The sequence below is a fragment of the Nanorana parkeri genome, unplaced genomic scaffold (genome assembly GCF_000935625.1).
Source record: "Nanorana parkeri isolate BGI_ZX_2015 unplaced genomic scaffold, ASM93562v1 scaffold94, whole genome shotgun sequence".
NCBI classification, from domain to species: Eukaryota; Metazoa; Chordata; class Amphibia; order Anura; family Dicroglossidae; genus Nanorana; species Nanorana parkeri.
In genome coordinates, this window is record NW_017306362.1 from 270,275 (window position 1) to 286,252 (window position 15,978).

The window sequence follows — 15,978 nt, forward strand, 5'->3', positions numbered from 1 at the left end:
CCCCCGCCGTTGTCCCGCTGATCCCGGGCTCTGCTGTGCCCGGTGCGAGCACGAGATCAGCATTTCGGCTGTGTCACAGGGGATCAGAGGGAGCTCGGTACACGAGCTCCCTCCGATCCCCTCTCCTCTGCAAGAATGCGGAAGTGTTGTATATTACATCACTTCCGCATTCTTGTGTCACTCTCCAGCTTCAGATGCTGGAAAGAAGCTGATGGAGCAGATCTCTGCATCAGCTGCTTTTGGGGGGTCCTAGGTGACATTAGGTGAAAAAAAAAAGGAAAACAAATTTAAGCCCCCCCCCCAAAAAAAATGTAAGTTACACATTAAAAAAAGAATTAAAAAACTTTTAAAATGTTTAAAGTCCCTACCCATACTACCCATAACATGCGTCGTCGGGGGGCATACGTGCAAAAAAGACGATTGCGCCTATTATGACGCACAGGTTACATATCGCCGCGAACGTCGCAGTGAGAGCAAAGTATGGAATAAAGTGTCCTTTAAAGGGCCCATTCACACTTTGCCCGAACGTATAGACAAGGCCAATTTCCTTGTGCCCTATGCTACTTTGTAACACAAAGTATATGGTAATAGGTGCTCCCCTGCCATGCCCCTAGTTACAGGAATCATGAGGAATTAGGCCCACGAGGGCTTTTTTTGCTTTCCCTTGATACTGTTTTTTTTTTTAAATGAACAGATGCCGTAATATAGTTTTTGGGTGAAGGCTTTAGTGCAGCATAACACTTGTGGTAGTTAAAACATTTTATAGAGGTCTAGATGTCAATCCAAAAGAGAGAGGCAACGGAGGCGGAAGGAGAAACAAATGAGGGACAATTGGGAGCTATGGGCAATTACCAATTTCAGCAGGAGGTCAGCAGTTGTTATTGTTACATTGTTATTGCACAGCAGGTCACTCTAATATTGACAAATAATCTTCTATGAAGAGGCTGAAGCAATACAATAAACTGCAATTTTCACGATACATTACAAAAATATGTTTTCTTTCGGGACCAAAATATTTTTTTCAGGACCAAAATATTATTTAATTCCTGAAGCACAAATCCGGTTGATATCTTTGATGACAAACAACTTCAGTAAAAAAAAAAAAAATAATCAGTGAACTACTGATACTACTTTAGGAATGCTGCCACTATTCCAAGTCAGAAAGTCGATGTAAATATTTATTTATTTCACACACTTTTAGAGTGACAACAATTTACGTAGCACTTTACATACTGTGCATTCACATCAGTCCCTGTCCTCAAGGAGCTTACAATCGAAGGTCCCTATCTCACATGCATATATACAAGGGCCAATTTAGACAGGAGGTAATTATCCTACCAGCAAGTCATTGGGAATATGGGAGGAAACCCATACAACCATATTTTAGCTCAGATTGAGTTTTACACAATTTTCTCATAATCACTTGCAGGCAAACTGAACAGAACTTTCAGAGACTTTGGCCAGGAATGCAGTTGCATGGAACTCGCTATGTGCAATGTTCACCCTTCGTTTCGTGACCGAAGGCTTCCAGGAGGAACTTAAAAAGAGAGGGTCAGGGTGTATAATTTTTCTTAATGGTAAGGGGCAGTGTACTATCATGTGTAAGGGAGCACATGACAAACCAAAAAGTCACTCGCACTCCATTGTGAATAAAGGTCAATCTTCTCTATTGACCATAGTGTTGTCACATTTGCTAAAGCGACGTTTCTGGACCAAGTGGTCCCTTCTTCAGGCAAAACACACGCTTTGTGTTCGCCTGAAGAAAGGACCATTTGGTTTCGAGAAGTCGCTTTAGCAAATCTGACAACACTAGGGTCAATAAAGAAGATTGACCTTTATTCACAATGGAGTGCGAGTGACTTTTTGGTTTGTTACGCTTTGATATGTGGAGGCATCTTCAGTCACTTCCGGCACCCACCCGACTTACTGTGGGTTTAATCCGGTCAGGAATGCGATGGGATCCAGTATGTATTGAGGGAGCACATAACATTCCCTTCTGTCACTTGAACAGTGGAAAGAACTTCACAAACAGCAATAAAATCCTATAAGATAGCCAACACTCCAAGCAAAGTTAACACAAGATCTACTGAAGGTGAAGTGGTGAACTATCTGTCTGGAAATGGATCTTCAGTAAATTTTGTGTTAACATTACTTGGAGTGGTGGCCATCTTCTGTCTTTCAGTATATTTGGCACCCACTTCTTAGTAAAGGGGTATGACTGGTAGTCAAACTCCAACCCTCCAGCTGTGGTGAAACTAAAAATCCCTCCATGCATCTGCCTCTGGGAGTCATGCCTGTGGTTGTCAGAGTCTTGCAATGCCGAATGAGATTTGTAGTTGCACCATAGCTGGAGGGCCGGAGTTTGCCTACCCCTGGCATGTGAGGTATTGGGTAACCTGACAGGTCTTCAAACCCTTCCACACTCTATCTAAAACATTTTCTTGGACGTAGACCTTAATAAATTAGCCAAAGGCTACAACTTGATATTTTTCAATTTTGCCTTCAAGAAAACGGCATGAAAACAAAAGCAAGTTAAATGTAATGAATTATTAACATGTGCACACAACAGGTGCTCGGCGTTACCTTATCCATTGTAGCTGTTAACTCCCTGTCTTCATATCCTCAGTGCAAGAACCAGCCACAGTGAATGTACTGGGAGACCGGTCTGGGTGTACCACAGTCCATGTCTTGTGTCCAGAACCAAGGAAGGGAATCTGCAAAGAGGCTCCAAGTATATACACCATGGGGCTAGAGGATGAGGGCATCTGGATTTCTTATTCTGGCAAACCAAACGGTCACAGGTCCTTCTGAAGACCCAAATCAACTGTTTCCATAAACCTAGCTTTGTTGGGCCAGTCAAACAAGCTACAGTCAATAGTCATCAACTTGCTGCTCTGGCCAGCTGATGGGGTCTGGAAACGAAACCCTCAAGCTCCACTTCCTAGGTCCTAATCCCCACCAAACCTCTATGTCCTAAACTAGTTCTATAACCCTATTGTAAAAAGAGAGGCAACTTCCAAATACAATTCTAGAATCAGCAGCCAAGCTCATGAAGACCACTGTCCTGGAGAAAGTCACTCCCAAGTCGTATTGTTTATGTCCAGATCAACGTCATGCCCTAGGTCTATTGAGTGGGATATCCTAAGCACCTTTAATCCTAAATTCTATGATCGGTAGCAAGATTTAGATCCAGGTCCACCAAGCCCCACTATCCCGAAGAAGGTCAGTCCTAATTCCTACCTTTTAAGTCAAGGTCTTCTTCATTCTCAAGCTCTACCGAGTGGGATAACCCAAGTCCTGTCATTCGCAGCCCCTCCAAATCCTAAAATCAGTAGACAGATTCAGGACCAGGTCCACTGAGCACCACTATACTGAGGGAAGAGCACCCCAAGCCTTACTCGCTACATCCAGGGCCACATCCCAACCGGGACCTACTGACTGAAATAATGCAAGACCTGTTTGATGATCACAGCATCTCCAAACTCTTCTTTCCAGGTTTCTCCCAAACCTTGCTATCCAGTCCTATGTCACTCTCAATCATACCATTAAGGCTTTATACAAAGTTCTGATACAAGTCCTACTGTCCAGGTTCTACTCACTGAAAGGCCACCTCTAACCAGTTCCAGATGAACCAGAAGACTGGGTCTCAATCACCACTAAACCCTTACACCTAGGCCAGTCACTATAAAACCCAACTGCAAAAAGACAGGCACACAATTTTTTGACCAGTGGCCAACTTCAGGAGGTGGTCTAGTTCATGGCCAAGGTCTACTGATTGAGATAACCAACGCCCATTGGCAGAACCTCATTGGTAGAGCCTACTTTTCAGGTAAAACTCCAAAACCTGCAGTTTAAGTCTATTTAGCCCACAACCAATGGTGCCCAAATCCAAACCACCTTTGAGCTTTTCTACCCACAAGGCTTTATAATTAGGTCACATATGAGTCCCACCGCTGAGGTCTGGCCCCGAAATGACCACTCTTGCCCAGGTCCAGATGAAGTAGAAGACCAAATCAGAAGACAGCCTGCCCAGGTCTAGATGAAGTCGAAGACCAATCAGAAGACAGCCTGCCCAGGTCCAGGTGGCGTAGAGGACCAATCGGAAGATAGCCTGCCCAGGTCCAGGTGAAGTAGAAGACCAATCAGAAGAAAGCCTGCCCAGGTCCAGATGATGTAGAAGACCAATCAGAATATAGCCTGCCCAGGTCCAGATGAAGTAGAAGACCAATCAGAAGACAGCCTTCCCTGGTCCAGATGATGTAGAAGACCAATCAGAATATATATCCTGCCCAGGTCCAGATGAAGTAGAAGACCAATCAGAAGACAGCCTTCCCTGGTCCAGAGGAAGTAGAAGACCAATCAGAAGATAGCTGCTCAGGTCCAGATGATGTAGAAGACCAATCAGAAGATAGCTGCCCAGGTCCAGATGATGTAGAAGACCAATCAGAAGAAACACTGCCCAGGTCCAAGTCAATGAAGTGCAGGAAAGCCTCAAGCCTCAGATACCAGGATGATCTCAACTCCACAGATCCTCAGTTCCTGTACCCAAGTCATCCACATATCATGCTGCCAGCCTCCAGCTCTGGTCCCCACACAGTCCTGGACTCCTCCGGAGTTGTCAGTCCTCCTCTAGGCTGCCTGATTCACCCCAATTATCAGTCTTCCACCATCCCCCCTCCTCATACAGTGACCACATCAACAGGTAGCAGAGAGCCTCCTGAGCCTGGAAGAGCAGGACAAATCCTCCGATCCAGCCGGGGCTCCCCCCTCCGCCTCCTAACCATATATGGCAGCAGAGGGCGTCACCATGGCAACAGTGGAAGCCTGCCGCGTGCGCTGTACAATTCTCCCCGGCGGAACAAACAAAACGTATACAATGTAACAAATAAAGGAAATACAAATTAAAACGAACAATTCTGTTATCCGCCAGACTATATATTGAGTTCAATTCACGTCGAGCCACCCCGGTCCTTGCATTTATTATGCTTTATTTACATATATGTGTATGTGTCCAGAATTAGACACAAAGACTTGAGATGAAGATCTACACGATTAAATAAAGTGTCCCTCACTCACTGGTACATACACATGGTAGCGATCATCACCCACTCATTGGCTACTGACCTTGTATTTAGGAAAGCTAATGCTTGAAAGTAAGGGTAGAACTACAAGTCCCAGCATAGCTGTACGGCCAAAAAAGCACCAGAAAGAGCAACCAAATAGTCAGAAGACACATTCATTATTTATTCTGAGGATAAGCGGAAAGATATATCTAGCGTCTAGTAGGAACTTAAATTCTGCGCTTATGTTTCTGGAGGGGAGGTATACGGTGGCGGACAGGAACTGGTAGGCACGTGGGAGCTGAGTCTGGAGAAGAGGGGAGGATGGGGAAGGCCCGCAGGTGAGTGACTGATAGAGAGACCTGGAGGGGGGATTGTCAGCTGTGTGTTCGGGGTGGTCTGAGCTTCTAGAAGGGGAAAAAAACCCCTCTGTCCTCATTTAGAACCAAACCCCACAGTCCCCCTTTCCTGCCCAATGGTGCCTCTTTCGTCCAGTGTATAGCGCTCTACAAAATAAGATGAATGTTTACCTACCAGAAGTGTTCTACTACACTTGCCACCCAGTAAAGGATTGCATTTGTTTAGAAGAGTCAGTGTAAAGGAAAAGTAAAGCAAAACTGAGTTTGGCTAATTATTCTTTGTGCATTAATTCCATATGGCCAGTATAAATGGGAGAGTGTCCTTTCCCTAAATACTTTTGTAGCAAAACTTGTCCTTCTTTTCCCTTCTTAGAAAATGGGGATGTATGGTAGGGGGGTTAAAATGTATTTTATATAGGGCTCAGCAGGTCCTGATGTCCAGGGACAGTTCTGGGACATAGGTGATTGTTACATGACATTGTCCACCGAGTGGGAGTCAGTGTTGTGGCTGCAAGCAAAGGCCGGTGTTCTATCGAAAGTGCCAACTCGCCGAAATCTCCAACTTCCTCACTGCCGGGTACTTGCAAGTTGGAGATTTCGACCAGACCGCGTTAGCCTGCAAAACACAAAGACTGACGGAGCTCTGTATAGTTGCATTTTAAGGCCCCATTCAAACACGATTCGGCCTGCACGTACAGCTCCGTGCTGCGTGCGGGGCTGTACCAAGTAGCTGCCGGGAAGGACAGGTGCGTGTGATTAGAACGCAGCCCCCGTCCTTCTCTATGGGGCTATGCGGCCGTACGCTCACCTCATTTGCAGGTCCGTAGGGGTGCGGGTTTTCTGGCGGGGACGCATCCATTCCGGCGGCGTTTGAATACGATCACCCGCACCCCTATGGGCCTGCAAATGAGGTGAGCGTAGGGGGTGTACGGCCGCGTAGCCCCATAGAGAAGGACGGGGGCTGCGTTATAATCGCACGCAGCACCTGTCCTTCCCGGCAGCTACTTGGTACGGCCCCCCACGCAGCACGGAGCTGTACGTGCAGGCCGATTCGTGTGTGAATTGGGGCCTAACAATATTCAGCAGGTGGCAAACTGGACGAGTATTTTGAAAATGCTATGCGCGCATGCGCACCCCAGCTGTACAGAGCTCCAGTCTTTCTGAGCACCGTAAGTGAGGTAGTTGGAGATCTCGATAAGTTGGAGCTTTCAATAGAACACCGGCTTTGGAATAATTCGGGCCTCTAGTGTTTGGAAATCTTTGGTGGTATATGCATGTATATACATACTGTACATACAAAAATCATTGGGCACAGTAGTATACATCCATATAAAAATCATTGCCATAGTTGTAAACATAATTTTACAACTATAATATCTATCTATCTATCATGCACACACAAAATAGATGGGGGTACAGTGGAATGATGAAGTACCCGCACTTCACACTTGCATGGGCAGAGTTGCAAAGGCGCTCACTCCTAACTTTGCTTGTAGCCCTGTCGCATGACAGAGCTGCAAAAGAAGCCATGGGAGCAATGCAGACACAGAAGTCTGAGTGGAGAAGCAGAGAGACAGTATTACACTTGTACACTGCATGACTGTGGTCATTGTGACCTTTGTCACTGTGGTCATCCAGTACTGCTGTAATATTAAAATATTAATGTTGGAAGGGACCCCTTTAGAACCCTGGGGGGCCTGGGCAATTGTGCAGTTAGCCAAACTCCCAACCACCACATAAATGCCACCTCTGTTGGAAGCAGCTTTCAATGATATTGGTTTTTCTTTTCAGCCTAGTGAGCGCGAATCAAACATGCATACCTATGCACCCTTCGTGCACATTCCTTCAATCATATGGGGTCTCCTGAGGGCACAGGTCTTTTAGTAAAGTGTATTTCAATGAATAAGTGCAGATCTTTGCCCTGCAATGGAAAAAACAGCTTCATCAGGACATAGCTCTGTTATTGCTGTAGTGTAATCACAGCCTGCAGCCAATGTCTAGTTCCTCTATGAATATGTGACAAATGTATTTATTGTGTACAGAGAATGTTTCATTGTCTTGCAGAACTCTGAGGCCCAAAAAAGCCAAAGAGGATAATCTTGTATATGATGAATCCTTATCCAAAGCAGATATCCCTTCCACGACGGAGGTAAAACCTAATAATCAGACCAATGTGATTGTCTATGATGTGTATTCCTATTCTGGATCAATTATTGAAATGATTTTGGTTGTTATATTGCAGCTCTCCTCAGAGTATTATAATGATGAAATTGACGATTACCACGAGAAAAAGTTTAAGGTAAGCCTGTTTAGGGTAATGAGGTTCTGTAACCTAAAAGCGGCCCGCCTAAACGTACCCCAGCAGGGGTTTTAAACCAGAAAAGCAGTTCTGGTTATAATACTTGCCTCCTCTCTAGTGTTGTCCCCCATAGTAATGTATTTCTGCCACTAGATGTCCTCAGTCTTTCTGGTTGAATGGCGCCCATTTTCATTTAACCCTGAGGATCCTATGAGCATAGGGTATCATGGGGGCATCACCACAGTGTCCTGTGGTAATATCAAGAAATGTGGAGAGTGGAGCTGACGTCATCACGCCACTATAACTATCTGCATCATTGAGCACCACCCAGCGCTAGAGATGAGCAAAAGAGGACCCTGCCTGTCATGTGACTGGCCTGAAGACATCTATAAAAAGTAAATGCTATACCTACGCTTTAAGTGAACTGCGAGATATGCAGTAGGTAGTATGACTACACAGAGTACAATAAATGAAAATAACACTAGGATACATCTATGAACATTCAACTTTTGGTCACAGGAAAGGTATTTAATTGACTTGGTGAATCAGGTAAACTCAGAACCATCATAATAGGAGCTATGCTGGACTCAGACTGTCTGTACACCTCTGACAAAAAAACAAAACGCACAAACCAAAGAAACACAGTTATATTCATGTCTATACGTGGACTGCTGCATTATATCATACACCAGATCCGATGATTTTGCAGGCTGCTTAATGTCCAGAGAGGATGGACTGCCTCCATATCGTTCCATAGTATCAGAATCCCTGGTTCCTTTCTTGTAACTGGTGTAGAACCTTTTCAGGGGTCCTTTACCTATGTCCGCATAGGATGTTATTGCTAAGAAAAAAACAAAATAAACTTTTCTTTTTCTTCTGTGTCTTCATCTAATACAACCTTTAACTTTGCTTTCAGAGTCTGATGGAAAAGGGAGTAAAATTTGACAGCGATGAAGAACAATATGACAGCGAGGTAAGTGTGGAAAATCATACATAAGGAAGGCCAAGTGATCAATAACAACCTCTAGTAAAGTATAACTATGGAGACTCGTTGGCCCTCACTGTTTGTAGTTTATACAGTAAGAGCTGTGTTCAGCTTCAGTCTGGATGGAGCTCTTGCTGGAACTAGCTTATAGATGATCTGTCTACTTATATTTTTGTACACATTTCTAGGAATGCACTAATACCTATACTGAGCATTTGGGCGATTACTTGTCCCATAGAAAGAAATGTAGGACCACACTGAATAGAAACAGGAAAATTTGGCTGACCTGTTGTCACAAAGACTCATTGTTGCATTCAGCTAAGACAACTTTAAGGTGCTGCCTAGCTAATATTCATGAGGCCTGTCTTTATTCTGATGAATTGCTAGACAGAGTATGTAGTAATGTTTAGGCTGATTTTTCATGCATACTTGGTTACCCCTCAAATTGGCTCTATGCAGTGCGTGTAGGTGACGGGAGCAATTTATAAATCTATGGTATTTAGCTGAGATGCCAGAAAGCCATTTGATATGCACTTCCACCATCTCACACAGTTCTTTCACTATGTCACTGTAGGATGAGGTTATGCCCCTTGATATTCCTGATGAGGTGGAAGATGATGATGAGGCGGAGGATGAAGATGACCAGATTTCGATGGGAAGTGACCTGGAAGATCGTGAAAAAGATGGTTGGTCTAATTAGGACAAATTCTTTCTATTTCCCTCTGGGGTTATGTAGGTTGCAAAGGACTGACATTTGTAGGGTTGTCCAAGAACCTGTTGGCAGTATGAAATTGTTTTAAAGCATAATATGCATTGATTGTGCTTTCTGTGGCGTACCTATGCAATCTGGACACACAAAAAAAACGGACCACCAAACCCCCCCCCCCCCCCCCCCCCCCCTCCGCATGTCTGACTGTCCTTGTTGTACATAACCGCTATTCAGAATATGTTTGTCATTTTTTTGGGTGCAGGCAGACGCATTGTGCGAGCCTTTGTGTTTTCCCATAATCTTTAAGTATTGTATGCAGTCATTTTAAAGACCATTTTTTTTTTTCCTCATATCTGCTTGTACCTCCAGATGGATTTTACGCTGTCATTGTGTCTTCCCTGAGGCAGAGTGAAATATGTAGAAAAATGTGGTACAAGTATAATAAGGTGAATAACACATGACTGAATGTCCTTTTAATTTAACTTTACCTGTGGTTTTAGGTTTGCCGGATGCTTTGGCCTGGGGACAGAAGAAGAAGCTGTACTATGACACAGACTACAAAGACTACAGCAAGAAAAGTATGTATGGTTCTATTGGTGTTATATATTATTTCTATGTTTTATTCTAGCACTTGTCTAGGCACAAAGCCAAACATCTGTCATTTTTGGGTTTAGTTCTGCTTTGCAGTAACAACAGCCTTGTCTATGAGCTTTTATCAGTGTTCGAAAGTATTTATGATAACTTAAAAAAATAAACCCCAAACTATTTCATTTATATAGAAGAGAAAAAAACCAAAGAGGAGCTAGAGGCGGAGGCTGAAGAGGAAGAGGAGGAAGCACAAAATATCCAGAAACGCTTGGTGAACACCCTTAGTGAGGAAGATTATGGCCTGGAGTTCTTAGAGGTAAACGGATTGGTTCTCAATTTCATGGATAGAAGAATCTTTGCACCCAGGACTCCAAATGGCCGAGCCAGGCTTGGGTATGGAATGCCTGCAGAATGGATCATACACAAGGCTAGAATTATAGCCATAGAGGACCATAATACTGCTATGGAGCCCGATGCACTTTGTGGCTACAAACTGATTTGTGCAGGTTGAATTCGTCTTTGGACAATACATGTATATAAAATGATTGTGTATATAGTCTATAAGGCCATTTACAAGTGATATGAAATAGGGCTGCAGCTTACGTTTATTTTCATAATCGATTAGTTGGAGGATTTTTTTTTATTTCAATTAACCGATTGGTTGTATTAAAAAAATTCTCGCTCTTACTCTTTCCCCCCAACTAATCAATAATGAGACTTGCTGCCAACTATTCTCATTATCTATTTAATCGATTAGTTGTTGCAGCTCTAATATGAAAGCAGTTTGTATTTTGTTGCCACTGGTAAAGCATAAACTACCCAGGAAATGTTAAGGACTGATGGTCCAGGGAGGAGTGGGTACAGTGGCTACGCTGCAATCCGGAAATAAGGGACACCGAGCCTGTGACACTATGCAATATTCCATGATTGATTGCTCAGCGGCTGCGGCATTGGATTAAAAGACAAAACAAAATAATATATTTGTGGAAGATAAGAAATAACATTTCTACAACTGCTTTCCTTTTTTCTAGTGGCAGTCACATTGATGGTTTTGCTGTGGGGCCCAAATTGCACTTTTGCTGGACTTGCACAACAAGTAGATTTCTTTTGTTATGAAGATTTTTCTCATTTCTCTCAATCCCTTGCAGGAATTTAGTGAAAAACAAAGCGATGAGAAGCTGTCAGAGGGGAAGATTGTGAAGGATTTGGAGAAAATGTCTGATAAGGAGAAACGTAAATTGCTGAAGAAGGAATCTCCAGAGCTGCTGGAACTTATTCAGGATCTGAAGCTGAAGGTAAAGTGCTGAGATAATACTAAATGAACGAGCAAAACTTCAGGACTTTTTCCTATTACGACACTAGATTGGTCTTTGGGGTCTTGTGGCTTGTCCCCGAAGAGACTGGTAGCCAGAGTTCATTGCCGCCAACATTTCTATGGAAATTGCAGATTTATTATAAGGCTGCAATTTATTTGGAGGCTGACACTATTCAGAATCTGCAGCCCCTGTGCTACCACCCCGTCTTCCCTCTGAATATCTCCACACTGACACAATGCCCTAGAACAGTGGTTCTCAACCTGCGTAACCTCAGGACCCACATTTGTCCTTGTATTTAAGTCGTGACCCAACTCGCACTCCAATTGAAAAAATGGCATTCCAGTGCCCTCTTGGCCATAGCTCCAGCCCACCCCACCTCAAGCTGACACTCTGCACCGGGCAGCATATTCTGAATGTCTGCTCAGCGTGAGAACTGGCAGTGCTGCGCTAGGGGGAGGCTGAGGAGCCTCTCACCTAGAAAAGTGAAAGGCAGGCGGCGACCTACTGAACATGGGGTCGCGACCCACTTTTGGGTCATGTTGAGAACCAAGGCCCTAGAAGGCCCCTATCCCACAATCACACTATGCAGTTTAGAAAGGAGCCATTTAACCTACCAACATGTCTTTGGAGTATGAAATGTCTTCGAGAGGAAATTGGATTGCCTGGAGGAAACCCATGCAAGCACAGTGAGAACATGCAAAATGCTGCCCCCTAAACCACTGTGTTTTAATAAACCTGTTTTTTTAATATATAGTTTTATAATGAACGTCACTCTGTTGGTGCGCTCTGTCTTTTTACCCCTCACCCCCCAAGTGGCCTGTGTGTCAGTTTGCAGAGCCCTTAGAGCTTGTCATTCTTTCTCCCCCCAAGCTATTGGTTTACACAGCAGACACCGCTATTGCAATTCAACTCTTAACTGACATTTTGGCAGTTTTCATAAAGTCATAAAGTGCGAATGTAGGTTCTTTTATTTTGATGAATTAAATAAATAAAAGTGCTCTTGTCTGTAGAAGGTATATTTAGCAATCTCAATATTGCATCAGTTGTTTAACCTCACACATTGCCTCCCAAATTCCAAGTGTGCTTAACAGCAGCAAGAGTGAGATCTCAGGTCTTAAATCTTTAAAGTCCATTTAATTACCTTTAACTATTAATAGAAATGTCTTATTTGTGTATCACTGAGCTGTAGATTCTTTAGGCCATCTCTGAAATGGTGGCTACTTTTGTTCTCCATGGTTCCTGTGTGTGTTGTAAAGTAGTCACCGCTCCAAGCTCGCTCCCGTGATGGACTACAATCTCAGGTTTAGTTTACTAATTTGTATTGAGATTGTAGTCCATCACGGGAGTGAGCTTGGAGCGGTGGCTACTTTACAACACACACACAGGGACCATGGGGAACAAAAGTAGCCCCCCTCCAGAAGGAAGGACAGTGGCAGCACCAATTCAGAGATGATTTGAGGATCTACAGCCGGGTGATACACAAATAAGATACATTTTTGTTAAAGTGAAATTAAACCCTCAGATTTTGTAACATAAAACAATACTGTAATGTGCGCCTTACTATAATCCATGGTTGTTTCCCTTCTCTTTGCTGCTCTTCCTTTTAAATCCGTATCTGTTCTCATGCTGGGCAGAACTTCTGTTTTGCAGCAGACTGCCTTGTCTCTGAAATAGATACATGGTGTCTGTGTGCAGGTTCACAACCTGAGCCAGCACTACAGGAAGAGGCACTCAGCTGCAAAGGGAAGTTCTCCCCAAGCATGAGAAGAGATACAGATTTAAAAGGAAGAGCAGCAAAGAGAAGGGATAATAACCATGGATTACAGTAAGGCACACATTACAGTATTGTTTTATGTTACAAAATCTGAGGGTTTAATGTCACTTTAATGGTTAAGGTACTTGAAAGTATTTTTAAGATTGAACTCCTTATTTTTAAGATTTTGGAGCAAAATGGAGTTCCACCTAAAACTTTCCAACCAAAATGGTGTTGTCATCCTATAAAATAAGATTCTGCCTGCTCTGAGCTGTGGCTCCAGTTCTCCCATTTTCTTTTGTTCCAGTTTTATTCATCATTGTAGTTTATTATGAACTGTGGCATGTTGTCTGCTCCAATCTTTCTTTTTTTTTTTCTTCTAGTTGGCCGAGGTGAAAAATGAATTGGAACCATTGTTGCAGATGGTGAAAGATGGGACCATACCTGAAGGAAAGGTATGAGGTTGTGTTTAACAAAAGGGGGGCAGGAACTTGGCTGTATTTGCTGCACTGATGAGTGTTCTACAGGTTGATGTGATTTCGGAGGATTCCCTGTATAGTCAATGTAGTACATCACATGGGAGGAATGTAATGATATCCAGAGTTACATTAACCACTTCCCTACTAGAGCAGATTTCTAATTTTTGCACGTTAAAATCACAATTTCTGGCTAGAAGACTGCAGAAACCCTGAAAACAATTCTAAGTTGAGGCCCTGTAGAATAAAAGAAATGATAGTTGCATTTTTTTTTTTTAAATGTCACATGATGTTTATCAAATCCTATATTTTTAGGAATAAAAACAATATAATACCCAATTTTGCTGTAAAATATAAAACTTGTGGATGTCACTTAAATAGATGCCAAACAGCAAAAAAAAACTCCAGTACCCAAAATTGCCCATAGGTAGCCATTTAAAATGCTTTGCCACTCATTCCATTGTTATCAGTGATTGCTCTCACTCTGACGTTCACGGCTATATGCAATGTGTACTTCAATTGTCTTTTGCACGTAAGCGCACCTTTCGCGTGTTTGTATTTGTATGTGGAATGGGGGGCTTGTTTTTCTAGTTTTTGTATATCTAATTTTTTTTCAACTTTTTTTTTTTTATTCACTTAACTTTATTGCTGTTACATAGGGGGCTAACGAGCACAGAGGATGTGACTGGTCCTCTTTATGAAAACAGACATTTCCCAGCACACTCTCCAGCCGGCCTGCAAAAAAAAGGACACTGTCTAACTATTAGGGTTAAAAACTGAGGTTTTAGTTGCACAACTTTTGCAAAACCTGTGGAAGCCGCACGGCCTCGTCCAGGCCCCTCTGTATAGTGCGGTCCTAACTCTAATCTATGAGAGCCTCCATTTTGGAGCATATTTATAGCAAAGGATGAATTGGGTGCAGGTCCGCCAGGAGGTAGCCCAACCTGTTTAAGGAGATTCAGGGGTCTATTGGACCCTTAATGTCACCTGTGAACCCAAAAAGCTGATGAAGCAGAAATCGTGCTTCACCATCGTATTTGCGGACACAGCAGCCGGAAAATCAACAGCCTGAACCTGGAAGTGACAACGTCATTGTTGCTTTTGGGTTCAAGCGTAGGGGAGATTATCCATTAGAAATGTACTGAAGGCGAGGGGAACAGTAAAGCACAGTTACTGCATGGCATGTCTGTTTTATTTGTTTCATGCATTGTGTAAAATGAGATATTTGTGTTTTTTTTTCAGGGTAGCGCCTACCTGCAGACTAAATTCCAGCTGTATATGAAGTGAGTACCATCTAGGCTTATGTTTAGTGATTTCTCCCGCTCTGCGCACGGCTTGTAATGAATGTCTTGTTGTTCCCTTTTCTAGTTATTGCCCAAATATCAGTTATTACCTGTTTCTGAAAGCCAAGAGACTGCCGATCACTGGGCACCCCGTCATCGAAAGACTGGTCACCTATAGAAATGTGAGTGCGCCACGAGTCCTATCCTCATTACTCCTCAGCAATGATCAGTATCACCTTCCGTTCCCACTGCGTCATTTTCATCTTGAAGCACCTTTTCTGTCTTATCCCCTCCGTCAATGTTTAGTCTTTTTATTCTCATACATGGGAAAGTGTCACCCTTGTGGTGTTAATCTTTTATCAATGTATTGTTGTTTGAAAAACCTTTTTCCAGCTGATAAACAAATTGGGGGCAGTGGATGAGCGGTTATCTCCAGAAGTACATCTGCTTCTAAGCGAAGAGTTCCAGAAAAATCCCGGTGCGCTTAAGCCCCAAAATGGTCAACCAAAAGCCTCCAAGAAAGCGGCCGTCAAGGTAAACTGTGTGGAATGGTGTATGCCAAGTTGAACGATGGGTGGACGTCTAATACATAGTACAAACATATATAGATTTTGTCTGCCAAAGACTTTCAAATCTGTTTAGTCAGTCTTGTGATTTTCACTTCTGCCATACAGCCAGACATTTAACACGCTTCCTTGTTCAGTAATACAAACATCGTGTCAACTCTAACTCCAGACTGCTCATTACACAATGAATGGGTATTATTGCCTTCAATGAGCATGGAGGTGAACCAGTAAATGAGGAAGTAGTAGAGGGATCTTACTAGCCAGTAGATGTATGTGTATCATAGGACTGGATGGACAGAATAACAAAAATGTGTGTATTTAGCAGTTTGCCTGGTACACCGTTGTTCATGTTGTTTCTATACAATTGTGAAATGTACATTTGTTTAACTGAATGGTTTGGGCAGATGTTGTGTACACTATATGGACAACATTTTGTGACACCAGACCACACCTATGGAACTTACTGGGCACCTGACCATCACACCTATGGGAGCTTGTTGGACATCCCATTCTGAAACCATGGACATTAATATGAAGACACCCCCCCCCCCCCCCTTTCCGCCCCCCCCCCCCCCGGGACACAT

The 15,978-nt window shown here is 43.3% G+C and overlaps 2 protein-coding genes across 2 annotated transcripts in view; one reads left to right on the forward strand and one right to left on the reverse strand.

Annotated features, from left to right (window-relative positions):
* CCDC30 (coiled-coil domain containing 30) overlaps positions 1-2,971 on the reverse strand; it is a 50,126-nt gene extending 47,155 nt beyond the window's left edge. Inside the window, exon 1 of the mRNA XM_018552667.1 lies at positions 2,584-2,971. Coding sequence (XP_018408169.1) covers positions 2,584-2,592 — 9 coding nt within the window. The 5' untranslated portion in view covers positions 2,593-2,971. The remainder of the gene's footprint in view (positions 1-2,583) is intronic.
* A 2,368-nt stretch (positions 2,972-5,339) lies between these two features.
* UTP3 (UTP3, small subunit processome component homolog (S. cerevisiae)) overlaps positions 5,340-15,978 on the forward strand; it is a 14,850-nt gene continuing 4,211 nt past the window's right edge. The window contains exons 1-12 of the mRNA XM_018552668.1: positions 5,340-5,401; positions 7,484-7,568; positions 7,662-7,718; positions 8,635-8,691; positions 9,278-9,389; positions 9,913-9,990; positions 10,192-10,316; positions 11,149-11,295; positions 13,453-13,524; positions 14,788-14,828; positions 14,914-15,010; positions 15,222-15,362. Coding sequence (XP_018408170.1) covers positions 5,385-5,401; positions 7,484-7,568; positions 7,662-7,718; positions 8,635-8,691; positions 9,278-9,389; positions 9,913-9,990; positions 10,192-10,316; positions 11,149-11,295; positions 13,453-13,524; positions 14,788-14,828; positions 14,914-15,010; positions 15,222-15,362 — 1,029 coding nt within the window. The 5' untranslated portion in view covers positions 5,340-5,384. The remainder of the gene's footprint in view (positions 5,402-7,483; positions 7,569-7,661; positions 7,719-8,634; positions 8,692-9,277; positions 9,390-9,912; positions 9,991-10,191; positions 10,317-11,148; positions 11,296-13,452; positions 13,525-14,787; positions 14,829-14,913; positions 15,011-15,221; positions 15,363-15,978) is intronic.